The 24,710-nt window shown below is 38.8% G+C and overlaps 1 protein-coding gene across 2 annotated transcripts in view; it reads right to left on the bottom strand.

Annotated features, from left to right (window-relative positions):
* Positions 1–24,710, bottom strand: part of LOC125268440 (mediator of RNA polymerase II transcription subunit 1-like) — a 100,501-nt gene that overhangs the window by 57,846 nt on the left and 17,945 nt on the right. For both annotated transcript variants that reach the window (XM_048190632.1, XM_048190633.1), the window contains exon 4: positions 16,928–16,982. In XM_048190632.1, the coding sequence (XP_048046589.1) occupies positions 16,928–16,982 (55 nt within the window). The remainder of the gene's footprint in view (positions 1–16,927; positions 16,983–24,710) is intronic.

Here is a 24,710-nt window from a genome sequence, read left to right on the forward strand (position 1 = left end):
ATGCTGGATGGCTTGTGTTGATAAATGATATACAATTCATTAACCAGCTTGCAGCCATGGTATCATGCGCTAATGTTGACAGTGGATGTATCGCAATGGCTCGTAGACATTGGCTCGTAGACTGCGATCGCTGAAAGCGTCGCACATACCGGGCAAACTGAACCTGGGAGCAGATATGCTATCTCAGAGCAATGTCCCCTCAGACGAGTGGACGCTCCACCCCCAGATGGTTCTCAGAATCTGGGAAATCTTCAGGAGGGCAGAGGTTGACCTCTTCGCCTCAGAAGACAAATCTCATTGCCCAACCTTCTTCTCAAAGGACAGAGATGCACTGGCCCATAACTGGCCCAGCCTCCTCCTCTATGCTTTTCCACCTATTGCTCCGATCCCTCAGGTCAGACGAATCAGGGAGGACAAATACAGAGTTCTCCTGGAGGTTTTAAATTGGCATCTGAAGCATTTTAAAAATGTGAGGCAGCCACAGTGCTTAGCTCTTCAGTGTTTGTTCTGTTTTTGTTAGTTTTTCCTGTTTTCTGTTTTTCAAACACCATCAGTTTTACCAGGGATGAACTGCTGAACATTCGGCAGTACACACCACAAAATCTTTTACCGGATTTCGATTATTCAGACGTTTTGTTGAATGTTGTAGTCGGCGGAGCGGCAGCACTGTTTAGACGCTTCAGGACGCGCAGACGGGGAAAGCGCGCCGGCGCCCTCGTGAAGCTCAGACAGCGCGGATTAAGAACGCCGCTGCCTAGCATCCATCTGGCGAATCTCCACTCTCTGCCCAACAAAACGGACGAACTCCTTCTGCTCTCCCGGACAAATAAGGATTTCTCGAACTCGGCTGCTCTGTGCTTCACGGAAACCTGGCTGAACAACGCCATTCCGGACAGCGTGTTAAGTCTGCCGGGCTTTCAGCTGTTTAGATCAGATTGCGACGCAGAATCAACGGGGAAATCGCGCGGCGGCGGGACGTGCTTTTACATCAACGAAACGTGGTGTTCAGATGTAACGTTGTTAAAGAAGATGTGCTGTCCAGATCTTGAAACACTCTTCATTAACTGCAAACCGTTCTATTCGCCACGGGAGTTTTGCTCGTTCATTCTGGTGAGCGTCTACATTCCTCCGCAAGCGCACGTGAGCTCGGCTTTACAGATACTCGCTGATATGATCACAGAGAGCGAGCAACAACACCCGGACTCTGTTCTTATCATTCTCGGGGACTTTAATAAAGCGATTCTCTCACGTGAACTGCCCAAACACAGCCAGCATGTTACCTGTCCCACCAGAGACAGTAATATACTCGACCATTGTTACACAGCAATAAAGGATGCATATCACTCTGTCCCACGGGCAGCTTTGGGGCTCTCTGATCACTGTTTAGTTCATCTCATACCAACCTACAGGCAGAAACTGAAATCAGCTAAACCTGTAGCAAAGACTGTAAAGAGATGGACCACCGAAACAGAGCGGGCTTTACAAGCCTGTTTCGAATGGACTGATTGGAGTGTTTTTGAAGCTTCTGCCACCGATCTGGACGAGCTCACAGAGACTGTTACATCATATATCAGTTTCTGTGAGGATCTGTGCATTCCTACAAAGACTCATTTATCTTACAACAACGACAAACCCTGGTTCACTGCAAAGCTCAGCCAGCTCCGTCAGGCCAAAGAAGAAGAAGGGGACAGAGTCTTGTACAAACAGGCCAAATACACACTGGAAAAGGAGATCAGAGTGGAAAAGAGGAATTATTCTGATAAACTTCGGAATCAGTTCTCTTCTAATGACACAGCTTCAGTGTGGAAAGGTCTGAAAGTTATCACCAACTACAAGACACCATCCCCCAGCTCTGTGGAGAATCAACAACTGGCAGACGATCTGAATGGGTTTTATTGCAGGTTTGAAAAATCACCATTCACACCTCCATCAACCCCCCTCTCCCCCACACCTGCAATTCAGTTCAGTGAAGATGACGTGCGCCAGGTCTTCAGAAAGAACAAGAGAAGAAAGGCACCAGGCCCAGACAGCGTTTCACCAGCCTGTCTGAAAACCTGCGCTGACCAGCTGGCCCCCCATCTTCACACAGAAATTCAACAGATCACTGGAGCTGTGCGAAGTCCCCTCATGCTTCAAACGCTCCACCATCATCCCCGTCCCAAAGAAACCCAAAATTACTGGACTAAATGACTACAGACCTGTGGCTCTAACGTCTGTGGCCATGAAGTCATTTGAAAGACTGGTTCTGGCTTTTCTGAAGGACATCACTGGACCCCCTGCAGTTTGCTTACCGAGCAAACAGGTCTGTGGATGATGCAGTCAATATGGGACTGCATTATGTTCTCCAGCATCTGGACAGACCAGGGACTTATGTGAGGATCCTGTTTGTGGACTTCAGCTCTGCTTTTAACACCATCGTCCCATCACTCCTCCAGCCTAAACTAACTCAGCTCTCCGTGCCCACCTCTGTCTGTCAGTGGATCACCAGCTTCCTGACAGACAGGCAGCAGCTAGTGAGGCTGGGAAAATTCTCATCCAGCACCCTCACCATCAGCACCGGCGCCCCTCAGGGCTGTGTTCTCTCCCCACTGCTCTTCTCCCTCTACACCAATGACTGCACCTCTAAAGACCCCTCTGTCAAGCTCCTGAAGTTTGCGGATGACACCACACTGATCGGCCTCATCCGGGATGGTGACGAGTCTGCTTACAGACTGGAGGTTGAACAGCTGGCTGTCTGGTGCAGTCTTAACAACCTGGAGCTCAATACGCTCAAGACAGTGGAGATGACCGTGGACTTCAGGAGAAACCCCCCTGCTCTTCCCCCACTCACCATCATGAACAGCACTGTGGCAGCAGTGGAGTCATTCAGGTTCCTGGGCACCACCATCTCCCAGGACCTGAAGTGGGACAACCACATCGAGTCCATTGTGAAAAAGGCCCAGCAGAGGTTGTACTTCCTTCGCCAGCTGAGGAAGTTCAACCTACCACAGTAGCTGCTGAAACAGTTCTACTCTGCCATCATCGAATCCATCCTCTGCACTTCAATTACCGTCTGGTTCAAAAACTCACTAGTCTGTACACTGTCTGTCTGGTCTCTCTGCACGTTGCTTTGCGAGATCATGCGGCGCGATTTTTTTTCCTCACTGTGTGCGCATTCATAACGGTGCGCGTACACTTTGAACTTCAATCGTGACAAATGATTGGACCACTTGCGGAGTGACATGACGACATGAATCAGAGGCACAAAAAACGTTGACAGCGGTGAGCGGTCATTATGTTTACCAATACTCGACCCATCGCAAACGCCGCAACCCTGACCCCCTCCCCCTTTGTTTTTTTTGTTTGTTTTTTTTTGCATGATTTACGAGAGCATCATTTTCAGGTCGGAAAAGCCGGATTTCCGGATTTTTCCGGAAGAATCACACCCCTGGAACACATAACACTATTACACATTATTTACTTAAAACACTTATTTATATCTCAATTTGCACACATAATTGTACATACAATTGTCTATAATATATATTGTCTTTTGCTTTTTTTGCACTTTGTCTATCTTGTAAATTTGTATATTATTATTTTATTATTTTTATTATGTGTCTTGTCTTGTCTTGTCGCTGTTACTCTGTTGCACTGTGGAGCTTCTGTCACTAAAACAAATTCCTAGTATGTGTAAACAACATACCTGGCAATAAAGCTCTTTCTGATTCTGATAAAGCTCTTTCTGATTTTGGTAAATAATATCCGCATAATCAATAACAGGAAGAATTAATTGGGAAATAATTTTTTTTCTGACTTGAAATGAAAAGCAATTTATTGAGTGATAAAGAGAACTTAAAAAACCATACGATTATTTAATAATAAAATCAATATGAGTCTTAAAAGGACATTTCGGGGTCGAGCCAAAGACCAAGATATTTAAATAGATCAACTTTGGGTAAGGGTGACCCATCATCAAAATTAATATCTAAATCAAAAGAAAGCAAACAATGGCATCTTTTGGAAAACACTATACTACAGGACTTCTTTTTATTGAGGACAATTTATTTCTATAAAACCAATCCTGTAATGAGTTAAAATCTAACTGCAGAGAGGACTGAATATATGAAATGTCAGAATGAGATGAGTAAATAAATTATCTGCATAAAGCTGAATGAAAGAGTGTGAACAAATATTGGGAAGGTCAATAACAAAGACACAAAAGAGCAGAGGACCAAGTGTTGAACCTTGAGGAACACCCTTAGCAGCAACCAGATAATCAGAATTTAAGCCTTGAAAAGAAACATACTGATGTCTGTTGTGAAGATAGGAATTAAACCAAAGGAGAGAGTTTTAATCAAAACCAATAGTGTGTAATTTATCAAGCAGAAGGTAATGATCCACCATACTGAATGCTTAAAAAGATCAATGAAGATTGCACCAGTAAGTTGGCATTTATCAAAGAAAGTAAACAAATCACTGGTGAATTTCATTAAGGCTGTAGTTGTGGAAAAATTGTCCCTAAAACCTGACTGAGATGGAGATAAAATATTAAACCGATTAATATATGTTGATATTTGATTGAAAATTAATTTCTCAAAGACCTTCGCAACAATGCAAATAATAGAAATTGGACGATAGTTGTTCAAGTCAGATGAATCGCCACTTTTAAAAAGCAGAATAACATTTCCATATGGAAGGTATTTAGCAAGTAGACAAAGACAAATTAAATAGGTCGCAAAAGAGGATACATTAAAATGTGAGAGGCAAGTTTAACAAATTTGGCTTCCAGACCATCGGGACTATGTTCCTTTAACTCTCATATTGCATTGAAGGTGTCAGTAGGAGAAATTTTACTCAAGGAAAATGTCTGATTCGAACAACGACTGGGTGAATAGGTTTCAGAAAATTTAATAGCAGTGGGAGCATAAATGGAAGTAAAATGTTTATTAAAAGCAGAAGAAATCTATAAAGGATTAGAAATAATACCATTATTAATTATTAACTCTTTTGTAGAGGTTTTGTTTTTCTTATTTAAAACGTTGTTTAAATGGTTCCAGAACTATCTAGGATTACGGAAATCTTGTGAAAAGCAGTCTTTGTAGTAGATAGATTTTGTGTTCCTTGTCTTAGTTTTACAAAAATTCCTAAGCTGGATTCCCAGTCATCAGGTTGTTTGGACTTACAATAAGTGGTCCAGGCCTTGTCCCTTTGTTTATAAAGCTTAATCAGATCTTAGCTAATCCAGGGAAGATGACTGCCTTTGACTCATACGGTTTTAAATGGTGCATGCTTGTTGATTACACTGGTAACTTCAGAAAAAAAAAGTTCCAAGCATCATCGACTGAGGGAATTAACTCAAGCCTGTTCCAGTTAATGGACACTAGGTCATAAATAAAATAATCAAAATTAATATTCTTATATTGCCTAATTGTGATGTATTTTGGAGGAAGGCGAGGGATTTGTATTTTCCAAACACAAAATATAGCTGAGTGGTCACTTAAGCAGTCAGACATCACACCAGACTTAATTCTTTCAGGGTTACTGACCAAGATCCAGTCCAACAAAGAAGATACATTTTGACTAACTAACTGAGTGAGATTAATACTACTAAACAAAGATTTTTCATTAGAGGAGGAACCGTCCAGCCAATTACAGTTGAAACTGTCCAAAATAATAAGTTCACTGTGCGTTCCAAGAGAGTTAATAGTTGACAAAATATATTTTGTAGAATTGGCAGGAGCAGATGGTGGTCTATAGAAGTTACCTATAGTTAAATGTTTATTGTCATGTAGAATGATGCGAATGAATAAACATTCAAAATTGACTGGTGGTATTGTTGGAGTTACACACACAGAATTTAAATGAGCAACAACATATATAGCAACACCACCTCCTCTGGAGAGTCTGTCAGCTCTAAATAAAACAAAATTTTCAATATTAATTTCATTGTCACTTATTTGATCATGTAACCATGTTTCAGAGATAGTGACAATATGAGGTTTGTAAAGAGAAACCCAGGTTCTAAGAAGATCGATTTTGGGGGTAAGGTTTCTAAAGGTTTTCTTAACTCTCTGGAGTCGGGTAACGTGCCAGTGCGTTTTGCAGGATTTTTTTTTCACATTGCAGCAAAACAGACTTAAAATACTCCGTCATTTTTTTTTGTAAATTTTTTTTGTGCTTTTTGTAAAATTAAGAAAACTAACAATGCATGATCTCTCGTCTCCCTCTGAACAAAGTCCAATCTGATAGTTCTCAGAAAATGAACTGTAACTTAGTGAATACTAATGACAAAAAAAATTAGACTTATGTCTAAAGAAACATTGAAATGTCAGGTTTTAAATCGTGTAAGTCAAATCGAAAACAAACATTCTGTGTTTATGTAATCTGTATGAAAAGAGACACATGTCAGACCTCCGTAATTCAGCTCATCATCCACTAATGCGGCCACGCCCACGGAGCCAGCGCTATTCTGAGGCAATACTTGTATGCATCGTCTCAATCGTGTATTTATTGTTTTGAAAAGTGTTTATCTGGATGTTAAAGCCATGGTTAGCGTCCTCTAGAAGACATGCTGTTAGTTCCTGGTTCCTGTTCTTCTTTAGATTAATTTGTGGACAAAAAAAATGCACAGAGCGCCCTCCGGCTGCAAGGGTGAATTGAAAACACAGTATCCAGCGCTCACAGTGATGACAATAAATATTGAATAAATATTACTCCTCTGTATAGAAAATTGATATAAACATATGAGAATCCATCAATATTTCTCCAAATGTGCATGCTTTTAAGCTAAAAGCCTATATGAAATGCCATAGAGGTAACATAACTGTTCAGACACTTTGCATCACAGAAATACATTATATTTTAAAGGTGCCATCGAACGTTTTTTTACAAGATGTAATATAAGTCTAAGGTGTCCCCTGAATGTGTCTGTGAAGTTTCAGCTCAAAATACCCCATAGATTTTTTTTTAATTAATTTTTTTAGCTGCCTATTTTGGGGCATCATTAACTATGCACCGATTCATGCTGCGGCCCCTTTAAATGACGCGCTCCCTGCCCCCTCTGAGCTGCCGACTACAATACAGTGCATTTACAAAGTTCACACAGCTAATATAACCCTCAAATGGATCTTTACAAGATGTTCGTCATGCATGCTGCACGCATACTTCGATTCCTGTGAGTATAATATTTATTTGGATGTTTACATTTGATTCTGAATGAGTTTGATAGTAGCTAGGCTGCAGCTAACGGGCTAAAGCTAACATTACACACTGTTGGAGAGATTTATAAAGAATGAAGATGTGTTTATGAATTATACAGACCAGTGGCGGCCCTAGATTTTTTTTTTGGCGCCCCCTTATATTGCGATTTATCTAAAGGGGCGAATCAAGAAAATTATTTATAGGGTGGCAAAGGGGTGGCATGAGGTCTATGAGGGGTGAAAATTACTGCTTCCCGGCTTTATTCTGTGATAATTTTGGGGTGGCAAAGCTTTTTCTTAGGGTGGCAGATGCCACCCCGTGCCACCCCGGTAGATCCGCCCCTGTCCACGCATCCGGCCTCTTTGGCGCCCCCTAGCGAGATTGCGCCCTTAGCATTTGCCTATACTGCCTATATAACGGGCCGGCTCTGATACAGACTGCAAGTTTAAAAATGAAAATAGCGACGACTCTTGTCCCCGTGAATACAGTAATAAACGATGGTAACTTTAACCACATTTAATAGTACATTAGCAACATGCTAACAAAACATTTAGAAAGACAATTTACCAATATCACTAAAAATATCATGTAATCATGGATCATGTCAGTTATCATTGCTCCATCTGCCAGTTTTCACTGTCCTTGCTTACCTAGTCTGATGATTCTGCTGTGCACATCCAGACGTCCTGCCCTTGTGTAATGCTTTGAACATGGGCTGGCATATGCAAATATTGGGGGCGTACACCCCGACTGTTATGTAACAGTCAGTGTTATGTTGAGATTCGCCTGTTCTTCGGAGGTCTTTTAAACAAATGAGATTTATATAAGGAGGAGGAAACAATGGTGTTTGAGACTCACTGTATGTCATTTCCATGTACTGAACTCTTGTTATTTAACTATGCCGAGGAAAATTCAATTTTTAATTCTAGGGCACCTTTAAAGTATATAATAGAAAACCATTATTTTAAATTGTAATATTTCACAGTATTGCTGTTTTTTCTGTATGTTTGATATACACCATGATGAGCTTGAGACATGATCACAGAGGGTTTTTTCACAGCCTACCTGTCTGAAAGAGCTCATTATTTATGCAGGTCATTACAACTCATTATGTGATTCTTTTGTCTTTTCAGGTGTAAATGACCCATTATTCATGATGATTCACGTCTCCACGCATACTGTGTTTCTTGACAAAAAGTGTCTTAGAAAATTTAAATCTTTCTATTGTTTTATATGAATGAGTAGGCAGAATAATTTTACATCATTCTGAAGCAAAAACTCTAGTCTACAACCTCCAATACTCAGAAGTTTTGTGAACACAATCATAATATTTTTTTGGCCTTATTTGAGTGACTTAAGTTTTTTGTTTTTTCAATAACCACGCATAAACGTTATTCCTTCAGAAAATACAAACATGTACATACATGTTTCTCACATATTGTAGCCTAGTTCGTGCTAAATACAGTGTAATGACACTTTTTCCATTAATATGTTTATGAACAACTGAAAAAAGCACAAATGTCAGGGCATGTCAAAACTTCTCCAGGCCCCAAATCAGTCTCAGACTCCAGAGGGCTAAGATGAACAATTTTTAAACCTTTCGATGAGTTTATAGTGCAATCGGAAAAAAAAATGGAATAAATAAAACAAAATCATAGTATTGATCTGGGTAACAAGGGTCAAGTCCACCTTTGTCGAGTCCAAGTCAAGTCCAAGTCCAAAAGGTTCGAGTCCAAGTCAAGACCGAGTCCAAAGAGGTTCAAGTCCAAGTCAAGTCCAAGTCCAAAAGGTTCGAGTCCAAGTCAAGTCCGAGTCCAAATGAGACAGTCAAGACAGAGACAGAAAAAAAAGAATCCTCTTCAAGACCACGTACATAACTATTGATAATTTATGTCATGCGAGAGACAGCATATCTTAGATTCTAAAATAATAATTTTGCATTATTATTTTTTGCATTATTACTTGTTTTTAAATTCTCTACAACTGTGGTTCCCAAACATTTTACAGTCGGGTACACCCTGAGGCATTTAACATTCTTCTGCATACCCCCTCTCTTCCACTTAGACTGCTGCAGTCTCACCTTTTCCATTAAGGGACAATATTTTCCCCTTTAAACTGATTGTGCATTAAAGTGCTTTTTTTTTACCTCTATAAATACCCTTATAAAATAAATAAATGTTTCAAATTAAAAATGTCCAAAAGAGAAACAAGCAATGATGTTAAAACGTGTGATACTTTTAAATATTGAACTAAAACCACCAGTAGGTGGCGGTAAGTCACTGTCTTAATGAGTGAGTCATTGAGTCATTTATTCATTCATTCAGTAGCGAAGCAAGTAGATGTATTTTTGAAAGGGTAATTGAATCATTGACTCTCATGGTTTTCACACAGCCACAGATTTGTTCACAAAACATCGATATGAGTCTCAGTTCTGCTGTGGCTTTCGTTTGAACTAGAGATGCACTGATTGCAATTTTCTTGGCCGATTCCGATTTCCGATTTTTGGATAGTGTGATCTGCTGATACCTATTTTTGCCGATTCTGATTTTCTTTCTAAGAACTATAATTGACAGCATATACAAACAAAAATCTACCTTTCTTCAACGCAAAGTTTTATTTTCATAAAAAAAGTAAAACTCAGTAATAAAATAAGAACAAATAAAAAAATTCCAAACAGCAAATAAATGCACTAGAATAAAGAGCTATGAAACTAAGTTTTTCAGGTTAAGTAGGTTTTTATTTAGATAAGAAATACTACAGAAATTAAAGTAATCAAATGTAAAATAACACATCCACGTTGGTTACCTTAATTTCTGTATTTTTTATTGTAAACTGTCGACCGTTAGGACTGCGGTCACGCCCACTGAGTGGCAAAAGACTGAGTGGCAGCATTGGTTTTCAGCGTGAATTTCGCGAAAAACACACAAAACACATCCAAATGGAAAAAGCTTTGTGATTGACTGTACAAATAGCTTTGACACAAAACTTGAGGTATATATTTAAAGACTGCTGAAAGCTACAGAAAAAAGAAGCAAATGGATCACTGCAATTCACAGAAACAGCTGGACTCCAGCAGAGAAACATGTTTTGCAGTTATCATTTTGTGTCAAATTGTTGGATTTTGAGGTAAAATCATACCGTATATATTGTATTGTTATATATTATGTTGACAACTCATCAATTAAATATTTACCATCTTATATTCTGCATAATTGGGAGTTTTTAAATAAACAACACTGACAAAAACTGTACTATAAAACTATATATGTTTTAGGGCTGGACAATATGACGATATAACATTGATATAAGTGATTACGCGGATTTAAAGCTACCTATATTGTAGTTATATAAAATATTCACAGGCAGATTTGCTTTATGTATTTCCCTGTCATCGAAATCAGGCACATATAAATGTCAGGAAACACCTGGCTGCATGTCAATATCCATGGATTAGGTTTATTTTTATAAGTTGTAAGGAACACATTCAATTCCAACCTTTAGTGTAATCATTTGTTTCACTCACGTTTTCGCAGTTTCCTCTATTAAATCCAGTCATGCAGCAGGTTCCACTCAGTCCAGCTGAGGGAGCGCGTTTTCGTCGGGAAAGTGACGTCGATGCATACCCTCTATACAACATGCGTTCTCTTTCTTAGATATATAACGATCCAAAACTGACTGTGTTTATCTGAATAATTGCCAAGACGAGCATTTTGACATAATTTTGTATGTATTTGATCTTTTAAGCGCAGTAAGCCACTCATTTTGGTGACTCTGTTTGACTTCTGTCTCTGTTTGAGACGTGGCTTATTCGCTCCACAGTGGTGCGCGCGCTTTCGCTGTGAGCGCGAAACCTGCGGGAACCGGAGCGAATGAGAAGAGCGAGAGAGAGAGAGAGAGAGAGGAGGCGCCCGCGCGAGTGTGTGCCACTTCACCGTGAGAGAAGAGAGCGAGAATGCGCAGTTGACGTTATTGCCTGTGCGTCGCCGCTGGTAACAAAAAAGATCGGCTTGGAATCGGTAAGAAGTGAGACTGACCTGCTGGACTCGGTCGAGACCAACTAGAACTTTTGGCGAGACCAATGACCAAGTCCGAGACAAGTCCGAGTGCAAATACCAACGAGTCCGAGACGAGTCCGAGACAACAGAAAAACGTCTCGAGTCCGGACTCGAGTCCAAGTCCGGACTCGAGTACTACAGCACTAGGATAAGGGCTGCGAGACAAAACATTCAACGACACAATAAAAACAAAAAACAAAAACATGATCAAAAAGATCAATTCACTAACTAAAGAGAAAAAAAAACGAAAGAGTCAAAAAGCAGGTTCAGTCTGTTACAAAATATAATATATAAACAGAGGGCCAAGATTAAACTATTCAACTCAATGATATAAAAATCACACACACACACACACAAAAGAAAAATAAATAGGCTACCAATAAAGATAACCCACAATATTAATTCAGAACATAATAAGGGGACCAGGACTAAACACCCATGTAGAAGTCAGACACTCATAATTACGACAGAAGTAACATCACCAGATCACGGAGTTCATTCTGTATGGTAAAAAGTTCAAAATAGGGAGATCCAAAAAGATTATCATAGTCCAAAAGAAAAAAAAAAAAACAATTAAAATGTATCCTTGCTATTTTTTTCTGACACATTCAGAATCATTACTTTTGCTGGTGTTTTGCAGCAAGCTAAATGCATGCACTATATATTCCACCCCCACCCCAGAAAGTAGGCTATATATCTAAGTAATTAAATACATTTTTTTTGGCCCACCCACAACAAATGTAATGCCACCCGCCTGCTCGCCAGTCCCGCAGGATTCCAAAAGGGGGTCGCACACCGGACGTAAAGCTCAGCGCCGGGCCACTCCACGTCTTTAAAATTCGAACGCATTGTTTTCAATGAGTGTACGCACACCGGCGGCGACATTCGGCGCCTGTCCGCGGCGCCCAGCTATGACTCAGGAAGTTGTTCAAAATCCTGCCGCGCCACAGAGCGCCATGTACATTGTTTTACATTAAATGTATTTTATATTTCTCTCAAATCGTTGTTAATGTACATACTGACTTCACCCTGTGCTGCAAGATGCATCAGTTTTACATTCTTAGTTTCACAGCTTGAATAAAAGCTATAATAAACATAGCCTTTTCTTTCATTTTGCTATGTTGTGCCATTTTTCCATGTACACTAACCTCAGTGCGAAATATTAAAGCATAGGCATATGTAATGTTTCCCAGTTGATGTAAAACACTCCCATTGTGCAGCTCTTCTATCAGGAGTTGATTCAAAATTGAGCTCGCGTGTATATAATGTGCGCGGCCGGTGTGCGATACCTGTGAGTTGTCCGATACGTGATGCTGCACGGCACTGAGCTTCACGTCTGGTGTGCGACCCCCTTAACAGTATAATATTCAGCCAATAGACTACTAAAGAAATTGAAATTAAAATTTTGATTATTGCAATGTTCTTCTTACTGGTCTTCTAAACTTCTCTATAAACTTCAGTTGGTTCAGAACTCTGCGGCTCATGTTCTTACTAGAACCCCTTCTACTATGCACATTTCACCAACTCTCTAGTGACTTCACTGGCTACCATTGAAACACTGAATTGATTTCAAAATTCTGCTTCTCACATTCAAAGCACTTCATAGTCTCGCTCCTACGCATACTGATCATCTTACTGATATTTACACCCCTTCATGCACTTTAAGATCTTCACTGTGTCACCACGTATATGCTTAACTACCATGGGAGCTAGAACTTTTAGCCATGCGGCCCCTCATCTATGGAAGTTTCTCCCTCTCGATATAAATGACTGTTATAATCGATATTGCGATACATACGAGACATCGTCAATATGCGATAATATCGTCATATCGCCTAGACCTAGGGTAGTGTACCGGCGGCGGTACACTCCAGGCTTAAAGGGTTAAAGCAGACAACTTCAATAATAAATTGTAACATTTAAAGAGTCCATCTATCATTTAAAAAGTCCAACAGAAGCTAGCTAACTCTAACTTTAGCTAGAGTGCACTAACATAAATTCAATATAACGTGAAAACAAATACAAATTGTAATGAACAAAATACATGAGAAATGTATTGATCAGAATTCCATTGTTGCATCCCAATTTGCCTACTTATACTATGCTCTAAAAGTACAGCAGCCTAATAAATTTGCTGCAAAGGACAAGAAAATCACTCACTGCACTTCACTGAATAGCTTTAGTAGCTTTAAGAATCAATGTACATTTAATTCAAAAAGTGAAGACTACGCATTTTTTTTTTACATTTGATGTAAAAAATTACATTTTTTTAGTAGACTATTGGCTGAATATTATACTGTTAGACTGTTGGACTAGAGGGCTGCATTGGGATTGGAATCCAGTGGGACCGGCGAGCAGGCGGGTGGAATTACATTTGCTGTGGGTGGGAGTAGGCGGACAAAAAATAATTAATTTAATTACTTCGATATATAGCCTACTTTCTGGGGTGGGAGTGGAATATACAGTGCATGTATTTAGCTTGCCGCAAAGCACCGGCAATAGTAATGTTTCTGAATGTGTCGGAAAAAATAGCAAGGATACATTTTAATTATTTAGTAATATAATAGTGTTTTCTGAGTCAGTGTTGGCTGCAAAGATGAAGTTGACGATGCCATCTCCGCAGTATAGTGGACGCGCCTTTAGAGAGAAATGCACCTTTCATATGAATTACATAATCAGAGAATATTTGTTTTTGATTTGGATTAGTTCTATTAAAGGGGACCTATAATGCCCTTTCTGCCCTGGTGTCCCCAGAATATCTGTGAAGTTTCATCTCAAAATACCCCACAAATCATTTATTATAGCTTGTCAAATATGCCCATATTTGGGTGTGAGCAAAAACATGTGTCCCTTTAAAGATGCCCTAGAACTTTTTTTTAAAAGATGTAATATAAGTCTAAGGTGTCCCCTGAATGTGTCTGTGAAGTTTCAGCTCAAAATACCTCATAGATTTTTTTTAATTCATTTTTTTAACTGCCTATTTTGGGGCATAATTAGAAATGAGCCGATTCAGGGTGTGTGGCCCTTTAATTCTCGTGCTCCACGCCCCAAGAGCTCGCGCTTGCCTTAAACAACATAAAAAAGTTCAAACAGCTAATATAACCCTCAAAATAGATCTTTACAAAGTGTTCGTCATGCAGCATGTCTAATCGCGCAAGTACAGTGTTTATTTTGATGTTTACACCGATTCTGAATGAGTTTGAGGCTATGCTCCGTGGCTAACGGCTAATGCTACAATGTTGGAGAGATTTATAAAGAATGAAGTTGTGTTTATGCATTATACAGACTGCAAGTGTTTAAAAATGAAAATAGTGACGGCTCGTCTCCGTGAATACAGTAAGAAACTATGGTAACTTTAACCACATTTAACAGTACATTAGCAACATGCTAACGAAACATTTAGAAAGACAATTTACAAATATCACTAAAAATATCATGTTATCATGAATCATGTCAGTTATTATTGCTCCATCTGCCATTTTTTTCTATTGTCCTTGCTTGCTTACCTAGTCTGTTGATTCAGCTCTGCATATCCAGACGTTAATACTGGCTGCCCTTGTGTAATGCCTCGATCATGGGCTGGCATATGCAAATATTGGGGGCGTACACCCCGACTGTTACGTAACAGTCGGTGTTATGTTGAGATTCGCCGGTTCTTCGGAGGTCTTTTAAACAAATGAGATTTATATAAGAAGGAGGAAACAATGGAGTTTGAGACTCACTGTATGTCTTTTCCATGTACTGAACTCTTGTTATTTAACTATGCCGAGGTAAATTCAATTTTTGAAACTAGGGCACCTTTAAATGCAAATGAGCTGCTGCAGGCCCCCTTTCCCGAAGAGGGCGGAGCTTTAACAACTCGCGCTTCAGCAGTCCGGTGTAAAATTACAGCATGGCAACAACAACTCTTCCTCTTCTCTAGAGCAGCCCAACATGGCCTCACCCCTTTGTTGCGTGTTCCCAGGGGCAGGGTTTATGTAAATTTTGGGGTTTGTGATGTCACCAACCCAGAAAGAAGCTCAGTTTAGTCCCTAAAAGCCGCTTGTTTTTAGTCCCTAAAAAGCGATTTCTGTAAAAGAAAACATCACCCGTTGCATTGAAGTTTGAGCATCGTAACTTTGCAGATGTTGTTTATGCTCAAACAGCAACATTAAACATTAACTAAAGTAGGGCTGTGACGGTGGCAATTTTTTACTACTGCGGTGGGAAAATCACCAACAACCGCCGGTGTTGCGGTGGTGGGGACCTCATTACACACACACATATACACATATACATATATATATATATATATATATATATATATATATATATATATATATACACATATATATATATATATATATATATATATATATATATATATATATATATATATATATATATATAAAAAATACACACATATGAGGTTGCATTAGACGTTCGATGGACAGGATCGTAAAAATTCCATCATAATTACCTGTCATTTTAATTTATATATTTTAATGATAAGACATTTAATAGCTTCTGATTTCGTCCACATTTTCATTTTTATTCACAAACTTATAGGATAAGCAAACAGGGCTAGGCTATGCATTTATTTATATTATGAAAAGAAAGTTAACTTTCTTTTGCGTCACTGTGTCACTTTTCAGTTTTCATCTTGAACACTTGTCGAGGATTGTGAGTGAACTCGATCATCCTTTCCTCTTTACTACTTTACAGAAAGAAATAAACATGAATGAAAAATATGTTGAAAGGTACAGTAGCTTACCGAAATCTTTATCATGTCAGTTCAATGAGTGTTGCAAAGTGCCATTCATTGACCATAAACTTATAGCCAGCAGAAAGAAAAATAACAAAACGAACTATTTAAAACAAAACGAACTGGGTTAGAAACGTATGTAATTATAAGTATTATAATATATAATAAAATGGACAAACTGGGTGCGTGTAATCAAACCAGGATCAAACTCATCGTTTTCATTTTATTCTGGAGACTGAACTTGCACTCTGCTGCCAAACTGGAGCACACTCACCACCAACTGGACAGGGGTGGGAATTACAGTTACAAGCAACATCAGCCTCAGTAATCTGTCAAAAATGTTTAAATTTAAAAAAAAAAAAGAAAATTGGAAAAACTTTAAGTGATTGCACCGGCACCTCCAAGCCATGCAGTAAGCACGCTAATACTTTAGCTGTACACTCCGCACAAACAGTTTGGATATGTGACTAGTATATGTGGTTTTAACGGTATTGGGTTTCTAGACTACACCAAGGCCAATTTCACACATTTTCCAGGCATTGGATTTGAAGCATAACTGTGTCTCATTTAAAAGAGGACACTTGGAAGTTTGTCTTCATCAAAACAGAATTATTTAGCCATAAAGAAAACAATAGTTTTAGGCTTAAATGGTTTGTAAAATTTTAGAAAATATTTTTATGACAAAAAAAGATAAATATATTATATATATTTTGTAAACAGTACAGTATAGTACCGATTTTTCGCCATTTTCATTATATACAACAGCAAGACTTTCTTCCAGATAATTACAATTTTGTGAAAAATAGAGATGTAATGTCTCCATGACAATAAGCAACAGTGTGATCATTCCTACCAGACATGGAAAAATGAGGGGGTTGAGTACTTTTGGCATAGTTAATGTGTATATACAAATAGATAGGGGGCAAAAAAAAGTATATTATCTCACATGTTCTGCCGAGCAATGGACTCCAGACGATCAGTCATTGATGGCAACGAAGATACTGATGATGAGGGATGCAGAAGAAACAGAGAAACAGGAGATTCAGGACATCATTTGATATTAAAAATTATATAAAATATTCATAATATATTTTATAGTGACAGAAAAAGTAACCCAACAGAATTAGACACCAAGATCATGATTTTCTGTCAAACTTTTGAACAAATAATAATAATAATAAAAAAAACACCTCTTCAGTCATTTATGTACAGCTCAGACCAAAGGTCATCTGAGCTAATTTTTGTAAGAATTGGGCATAATTTGAAGGAGGACTGGCAGATAAACTGAATACCGTACTTTACAAAATGGCCACTACTGTAATGGGTGGAGTCTTAAAGTAACATGTTAAAAGTTATAACCTTTTGAAAAGTCAATTTTTTAACTGGTGGTGGCGCTATAGTGTTGGTCCTAGTAATAAATATAGTTGCAAGCAGCAATGTGGGGCCAAGCACTGAAGGCACCACAAGCAGAACAAGCACAGCAAGCATTGCAAGTACAGCAAGCACTGTAATCACAACAGTACAGCAATTTGGACAATGTTTTCAAAAGTTATAAGCGTTTTTGCAAAAACCCTCATATCAAATTTAAGATTTTTGGACAAACCCATTAGAAGTTATAAGCAAAAATAGCCATTTTTCGTATCTCGGACCAGTAGGTGGCGCTGTGCCAAAACGCTGCATGATGCCTCAGGTCATGTTTGTAATGACATGTACCAATTGGTAAGAGCAATAAAGCATTGTGGAGACATAGCGTCACGTCTGATTTTGCAATCTTTTCATCGAATTCATTTGTGCCATTTTCAATAATGGATGGGTCTATCAAAAAGCTTTTGATAACTTTTTTGTAAGCATGGTCTGAAGATGATCTGCTTCAATTTTTGTGAAAATCAGAGTAACGCCCTAGGAGGAGTTTGAAAAAGTAGGTTTTTCAGAAAAATCAAAACGGCGGAAAAAATTTCATGACGGAAAATGACGTTAATAGGATCAACAGAATTTTCTTGAGTCAAGGAATCAGAGGGGAAAATTTTGTTTCTAGCCCATATGGTTCAAAAGTTATTAACATAAACATAAGTGCAACTTTGGACAGCTGGTGGAGCTAGAGGGATTGAGTTAGAGACTCCAAATTTGCTATGGACATACCTTAGACTGTCCTCTTACTGTGTGTCAGATTTCACAACTTTTTACCATACGGTTCTATGGGCTGCCATAGACTTCCAGAGCGGCAGAATAATAAGAAGAAGAAGAATACAGCTGCAAGCAGCGATGGCGGGCCCAAGCCGATGGCACCGCTGCCCCGGTGGCTTCAGGGCAACTGTGCACGGTGGGCAATATGTATTTAAACTGGGTGAATGTAAAAGGAATACGTCAAAGTCATTTGAATAAGCGGCATATACTGGAGTCAGCTGGTGCATCTATAACTGTGAACCACAACAGCTAGATCCATGAGATCATTTAAATTTAGATGAATTTCATGTCATAGGATGTCATAGGTTACTTTGAAATGAGTGCAGTTATCTTTTGCAGCTCAAAATTTTGTAAGTCTAAATTCAGTGTAAATCTCAGTCCAGTATATTTTATATATATTTTTCTAAACCATTACAATCCCCCCCGCCCCCACACACACACACACACACACACACACACACACACACACACACACTTAACATGACACAGAGAGAGAGAGAGACAGAGAGAGGCAAAGTGATTTAAGAACCAATTGGAGATGATTCAATATAATTTTAAACAAGAATAAAATTTATACTGTGACAAATTATTCTTTGATAATCTCTTAATATATACATTCAATAATACTAACTAAAAGTCATCATTAACAGTTAAAAATGTTATGCCCAGATGAATTTATCTTAAGGTCTTTTACATTACTATTAACAAAATTAGTAAACTAATTATATAAAACTATATAGTCAGTGCACTACAAATGAACTAGTTCTATGATTTTTTGTTATACAAATTTATAGAAGAGGAGACCTAAGAGATTTCCTATCCTATGATGCAGTCAAAAGGACAGAGCAATGAAAGGGTTAAACCTGCAAGACTCTAAAACACAGAGAGAGAGATAGACACACACACAGAGAGAGAGAGGCAGAACAGTTGGAGCCTAACCAGTTAGTTGAGTCAGATGATTCAATATTTTAAACAATAAGAATAAAATATATACTGTAAAAGAAATTAGTCTTAGATCATCTCTAAATATATACATTAAAATATAATACTAACTTAAGTCTTTTATAACTAAAGTGTTCCTTCTTCCTTTTATAACAGTGTATTTGTAACAGTGTCTTCTCAACCCTGTTTAAAAATAGGTATTTGCTGCCCTCTAGTACTTATTCTACATATGACATTTAAATAGCATTTTAATTATACTGCTTTAATTATACTTAACATGCTGACCGAGTTTGGTGGTGATTGGATTAAATCGCCTAGGAGGAGTATATCAAATTCCAGAGCATGCGTTTTTCAAACAATCCATAATAGCCGACTTCCTGTTGGGGTGGTGTAGAACTTATGTGTACCGACTTTCCTACTAATACGTTAGGGTTATAATCCTAAAGAAAACAATAGGGCCTTCAGCCATTCGGCTTTGGCCCAAATAATAATAATAATAATAATAATAATAATAATAAATATATATAGCTGCAAGCAGCAATTACGGGGCCAAGCACAAAAACGGCACAAGAAGCCAGCCAACATGGCTGGGAGCATCAGACCAACTGCAACAGGGAGCAATTAAAGACCCCTTAAGATCATTTTAGGCAAAAGACCTGAAAAATGATCAAAAATGAGGATTTACTGGTTCATCACTTTCGACCAATAGGTGGCGCTCTGACCAAATTAATGTGGTATGGACAGAGTGAGTTGACAATGACACTTGCAAAGTTTGGTGTCAATATATCAAAACAATGCAGAGATACAGCTTCAAGAGTAATTTTTGCATCATGCCTCAAATTCATTGCTCCGGTATACGAAAACGGTTTGACGAATCGACTTGAAATCCATAACTTTTTCTCAGCATGGTCTGAAGATGATACGGTTCAATTTTGGTGAAAATCGGAGAAACTGTCTAGGAGGAGTTCGAAAAAGTAGGTTTTTAAAGAAAAACAATATGGCAGACAGGAAGTTCAGCTGACTATGGCAAATTTGATATCTATGTTCTCAGCATGACCCAAGGAATCTACTGAGACCAGTTTTATTACAATCGGTAGATATAATCAAAAGTTATTAGCATTTTCGTAAATTTTGTTATAACTTTTGACCACAAGGTGGTGCTGGTCTGAAACTTCTCAGGCTCCTTCAGGGCATTGTGCTGATGACCCATACCAAGTTTTCGTAACGATACGTTAATGTGTTCGTAAATTGCAGCATTTTAGCACAAAATTCAAAATGGCCGACGGACAAAATGGCCGACGGACAAAATGTTCGATATGGGAAAATTGGATATCAATCGACTCGACATGATGCCCTGAATCTATCGAGACCAAATTTATGATTTTTGGACAAACCCATCAGAAGTTATAAGCAAAAATGACCATTTTTCATATCTCTGCACCAGTAGGTGGCGCTGCACCAAAACACTGCATGGTACCTCAGGTCATGCTTGTGATGACACGTGCCAAGTTTGGTTTGAATACGATAAAGCGTTGCGGAGATACAGCCTTAAGTCTATATTCGCAAGCACTTCGTACAATTCGTTCACGTGTTTTTCAAAAACGGTTTGAGGAATCGACTTGAAATCCATAACATTTTGTCGGCATGGTCTGAAGATGATCTGGTTCAATTTTCGTGAAAATCGGAGTAACGGCCTAGGAGGAGTTCGAAAAAGTAGGTTTTTCAGAAAATTCAAAATGGCGGAAATATTTTCATGACGTAAAATGACGTCATAGGGTGCAATCAATTCGTCTTGACCCAATGAATCAGAGGAAAAAAGAATTTTGTTTCTGAACCCTTACGGTTCAAAAGTTATTAACATAAACATAAGTGCAACTTTGGACAGCTGGTGGCGCTAGAGGGATTGAGTTAGAGACTCCAAACTTGCTATGGACATAGATCAGACTGTCGTCTAACTGTGTGCCAAATTTCATAACTTTCCCGCAAACGGTTCTATGGGCTGCCATAGACTTCAAGAGCGGAAGAAGAATAATAATAATTAAAGCTGCAAGCAGCGTTGAGAGGGCCCTCGCACCCGGGCTCACCGCCACCCGTTGACCTCAGGAAAACAGTGAACAGTGGGCGTCATGCATTTAAGTGAGTGAATACAGGAGAATTATGCCAAAGTCATTTCGAAATGCCACACTTCCTGCGGCCAACAAGTGGCGCTTTTACCGTAACTGAATTTTGCCATGTTGATGTCTTCAGGCCAGGACTATCATTGAACACGTGAAGTTTGAAGCAGATCGGACATTGTATGCCTGAGTTACAACAACTTCCTGTTTCTTTCGTGGCGTTAATCGCATACATTAGCACTCAGCCAAGTGTTGCATGATTTAACGTGTTTCTAACATGTCTGGTACTTCGTGGCATGATGAAATGTGAATCTGGTAGTGAATTACAGTATAAAGCATGCCACTTCCTGTTGCCAGCAGGTGGCGCTATGACTAACTGAATATTATCATATAGACGTCTTTAGGCTAGGACTCTTATCACACATGTGAAGTTTGGAGCAGATCGGACATAGTATGCCTGAGTTACAACAGTTTCCTCTTTCATGGCGAAACATCAGACTTTGTCAGGCCGCCACGGACACGCCCTTCACCGAAAACTCAAGATCTTTGATATTTATCATCGCTAAGGTCTTAAGATTAGACTGACAACATATGATGTTGATCTGGTTAAATCTCCATGAGGAGTTAATCACAGTGTAAAACATGTCATTTCCTGTTGCCTGCAGGTGGCGCTATGACTGTAACTGAATATTGTTATGAAGATGTCTTCAGGTCAGGACTCTAATAAAGCATGTGAAGTTTGGGGCAGATCCGACATTGTTTGTCTGAGTTACAACAACTTCCTTTTTCATGGCGAAAACATCAAACTTTGTCAGGCTGCCACGGACACGCCCTTCAGTGAAAACTCTAGATCTTCGCAATTTAACGTCACAAAGGCCTTTAGATTAGACTGACCAAAAATGACATTGATCTGATTAAATCTCTAGGAGGAGTTCGTTAAAGTACAACGTCTGGAAAATGCAAAAAACGGTGAATTAATTCAAAATATCTGACTTCCTGTTTGGTTTCGGATTTCGCTCCAAGAGAATTTTTTGTAGGTACTGGGCTGATAAATGTGTGTACCGAATTTCAAACCCCTAGTGTTATGTAGCGAGCGGGGCTGTACGTTAGATGGCGCTATCGAGCCATTTTGCCACGCCCAATTCCGAAACCCATAACAGACGTAAATTTTCACCACTTCTGATGCGTGTGCAAAGTTTCATGAGTTTTCTTGCACGTTTAGGCCCTCTAAAATGCGATTCACTTTGGAGAAGAAGAAGAAGAAGAAGAATAAACTGAGCAATTCCAATAGGGTCCTCACACCATCGGTGCTCGGGCCCTAATTAAAGCTGCAAGCAGCGATGAAAGGGCCCTCGCACCCGGGCTCACCGCCACCCGTTGGCCTCGGGAAAACAGCGAACAGTGGGCAACATGCATGTAAGCGAGTAAATACAGGAGAATTATGGCAAAATCATGTAAAAGTGCCACACTTCCTGCTGCCAGCAGGTGGCGCTATAGCTAACTGAATATTGTCATATAGATGTCTTTAGGCCAGGACTCTTATCACACATGTGAAGTTTGGGGCAGATCAGACATAGTATGCCTGAGTTACAACAGCTTCCTCTTTCATGGCGAAACATCAGAATTTGTCAGTCCGCCACGGACACGCCCTTCAGTGAAAACTCTAGATCTTCGCAATTTAACGTCACAAAGGCCTTTAGATTAGACTGACCAAATATGACATTGATCTGATAAAAGCTCTAGGAGGAGTTCATTAAAGTACAATGTCTGGAAAATGCAAAAAACGGTGAATTAATTCAAAATATCCAACTTCCTGTTCGGTTTCAGATTTCGCTCCAAGAGACTTTTTTGTAGGTATTGGGCTTATAAATGTGTGTACCGAATTTCAAAACCCTAGTGAAATGTAGCGAGAGGGGCTGTACGTTAGATGGCGCTATCGAGCCATTTTGCCACGCCCAATTCCAAAACCCACAACAGACGTAAATTTTCACCACTTCTGGCGTGTGCAAAGTTTCGTGAGTTTTCGAGCACGTTTAGGCCTTCTAAAATGCGACTTACTTTGGAGAATAATAATAATAATAAATATAGCTGCAAGCAGCAATTACGGGGCCAAGCAAAAAAGGGACATGAGCAATTCCAGCGTTATGGACGTGACATTTGGAGTCAAAACTTGAAATATAAACGCTCAAAGAATGCATTTAATAGCAACATATTAAACCGTCTATTTATATATTCATAATCCCTTACTAAAGGAGTCCAGACATTAGAAAAATGTCAGTCTATACAATTGTTTTATATTTTAGATGAGGGAAATATACAGCGTTACGGACGTGACAAAAAAAGTCACTAAGTTTTGGGTGACAACATATTTTTTAAGAATTCTGCGAATTATATTGCGCAAACCAAAAGTAATACTGCCCACCTAATGAAGAAGGGTTGGCTCTCCACAGAGCATAAAATAATAATTGTATTTCATTTTTCGTGTCCGCATAAATGAGGAAAAAACAACGTTACGGATGTGACAGTTTTCCGTTACGGACGTGACCGGTCTGAAAGCGGCACATGAGACTGCTTTAAAACTGCTTTTAAAACTTTCACAGAGACCTCAGGCAGGCATTTAAACTACCAAATATTGAAATCTGGGATACCAGTATAAGACTGCACAATTTATCAACATTTTACTAAACTTTATACCAGGGCTTAAAAACGAAATTATAATAATAATAATAATAATAATAATAAATCACTCCACTCCGAGCAGAATCGGTATTTTAACGTTTCTGTTCCAGCGTTCCTTCTGTATTATAAACGTTCTGAAACTGGTTTGATTAGAAAAAATAAAGGTTAATAACATTTGATGTTATTATTGAATAATATTAGGCTAGTATATATGCTATAATGTTTAGTGATTTTGATATCGCAGACTAAATACCGACAGGCAGGAATAACTATAGGCTAATTTACTCATTAAAACCAAAGGTGTTCATCAGTGATTGTACATCAAGAGCAAGGACACGTTGTGTGCATTTTGTTTTGTGCTTTTACCAGAACGAAACGCTCGATTGTCTGTGTGAAAACTGCGCGTGTGCACGAGCGCCAAGAGAACTGATAACAGCGGCATCGAGCACTGGCCATGATTTCAGAAACAACACGTTCCAGCGGATAGATCGCCTCTTATTTAAAACAGACCTATGAATTTCTTATCGAAAAATGTTTTTTTTTTTCTTTAGGTACAATTATTCTCTGAGTTTAAGTAAAATTTCTGAGACGTTCCAGAAAGATTCTAGTAGAGAGGCAGCTGAAAGCGCACGCAGTTTTTTTAATTTATTTATTTATTTTATTTTACAAAAGTACAATGGTTTGTTGTTATTGTGAGCGTACACAAATAAAAGTAGACCATTTGTAGTCTTGCACTAGTCTATAGGCTATCGCCAAAAATGAGGGAAGGCCTGTTTTCAGTTGTTTCAGCTGTCATGAGAAAAAAAATAT

Source organism: Megalobrama amblycephala, linkage group LG5 (assembly GCF_018812025.1).
Source record: "Megalobrama amblycephala isolate DHTTF-2021 linkage group LG5, ASM1881202v1, whole genome shotgun sequence".
In the NCBI taxonomy this organism is placed as follows: Eukaryota; Metazoa; Chordata; class Actinopteri; order Cypriniformes; family Xenocyprididae; genus Megalobrama; species Megalobrama amblycephala.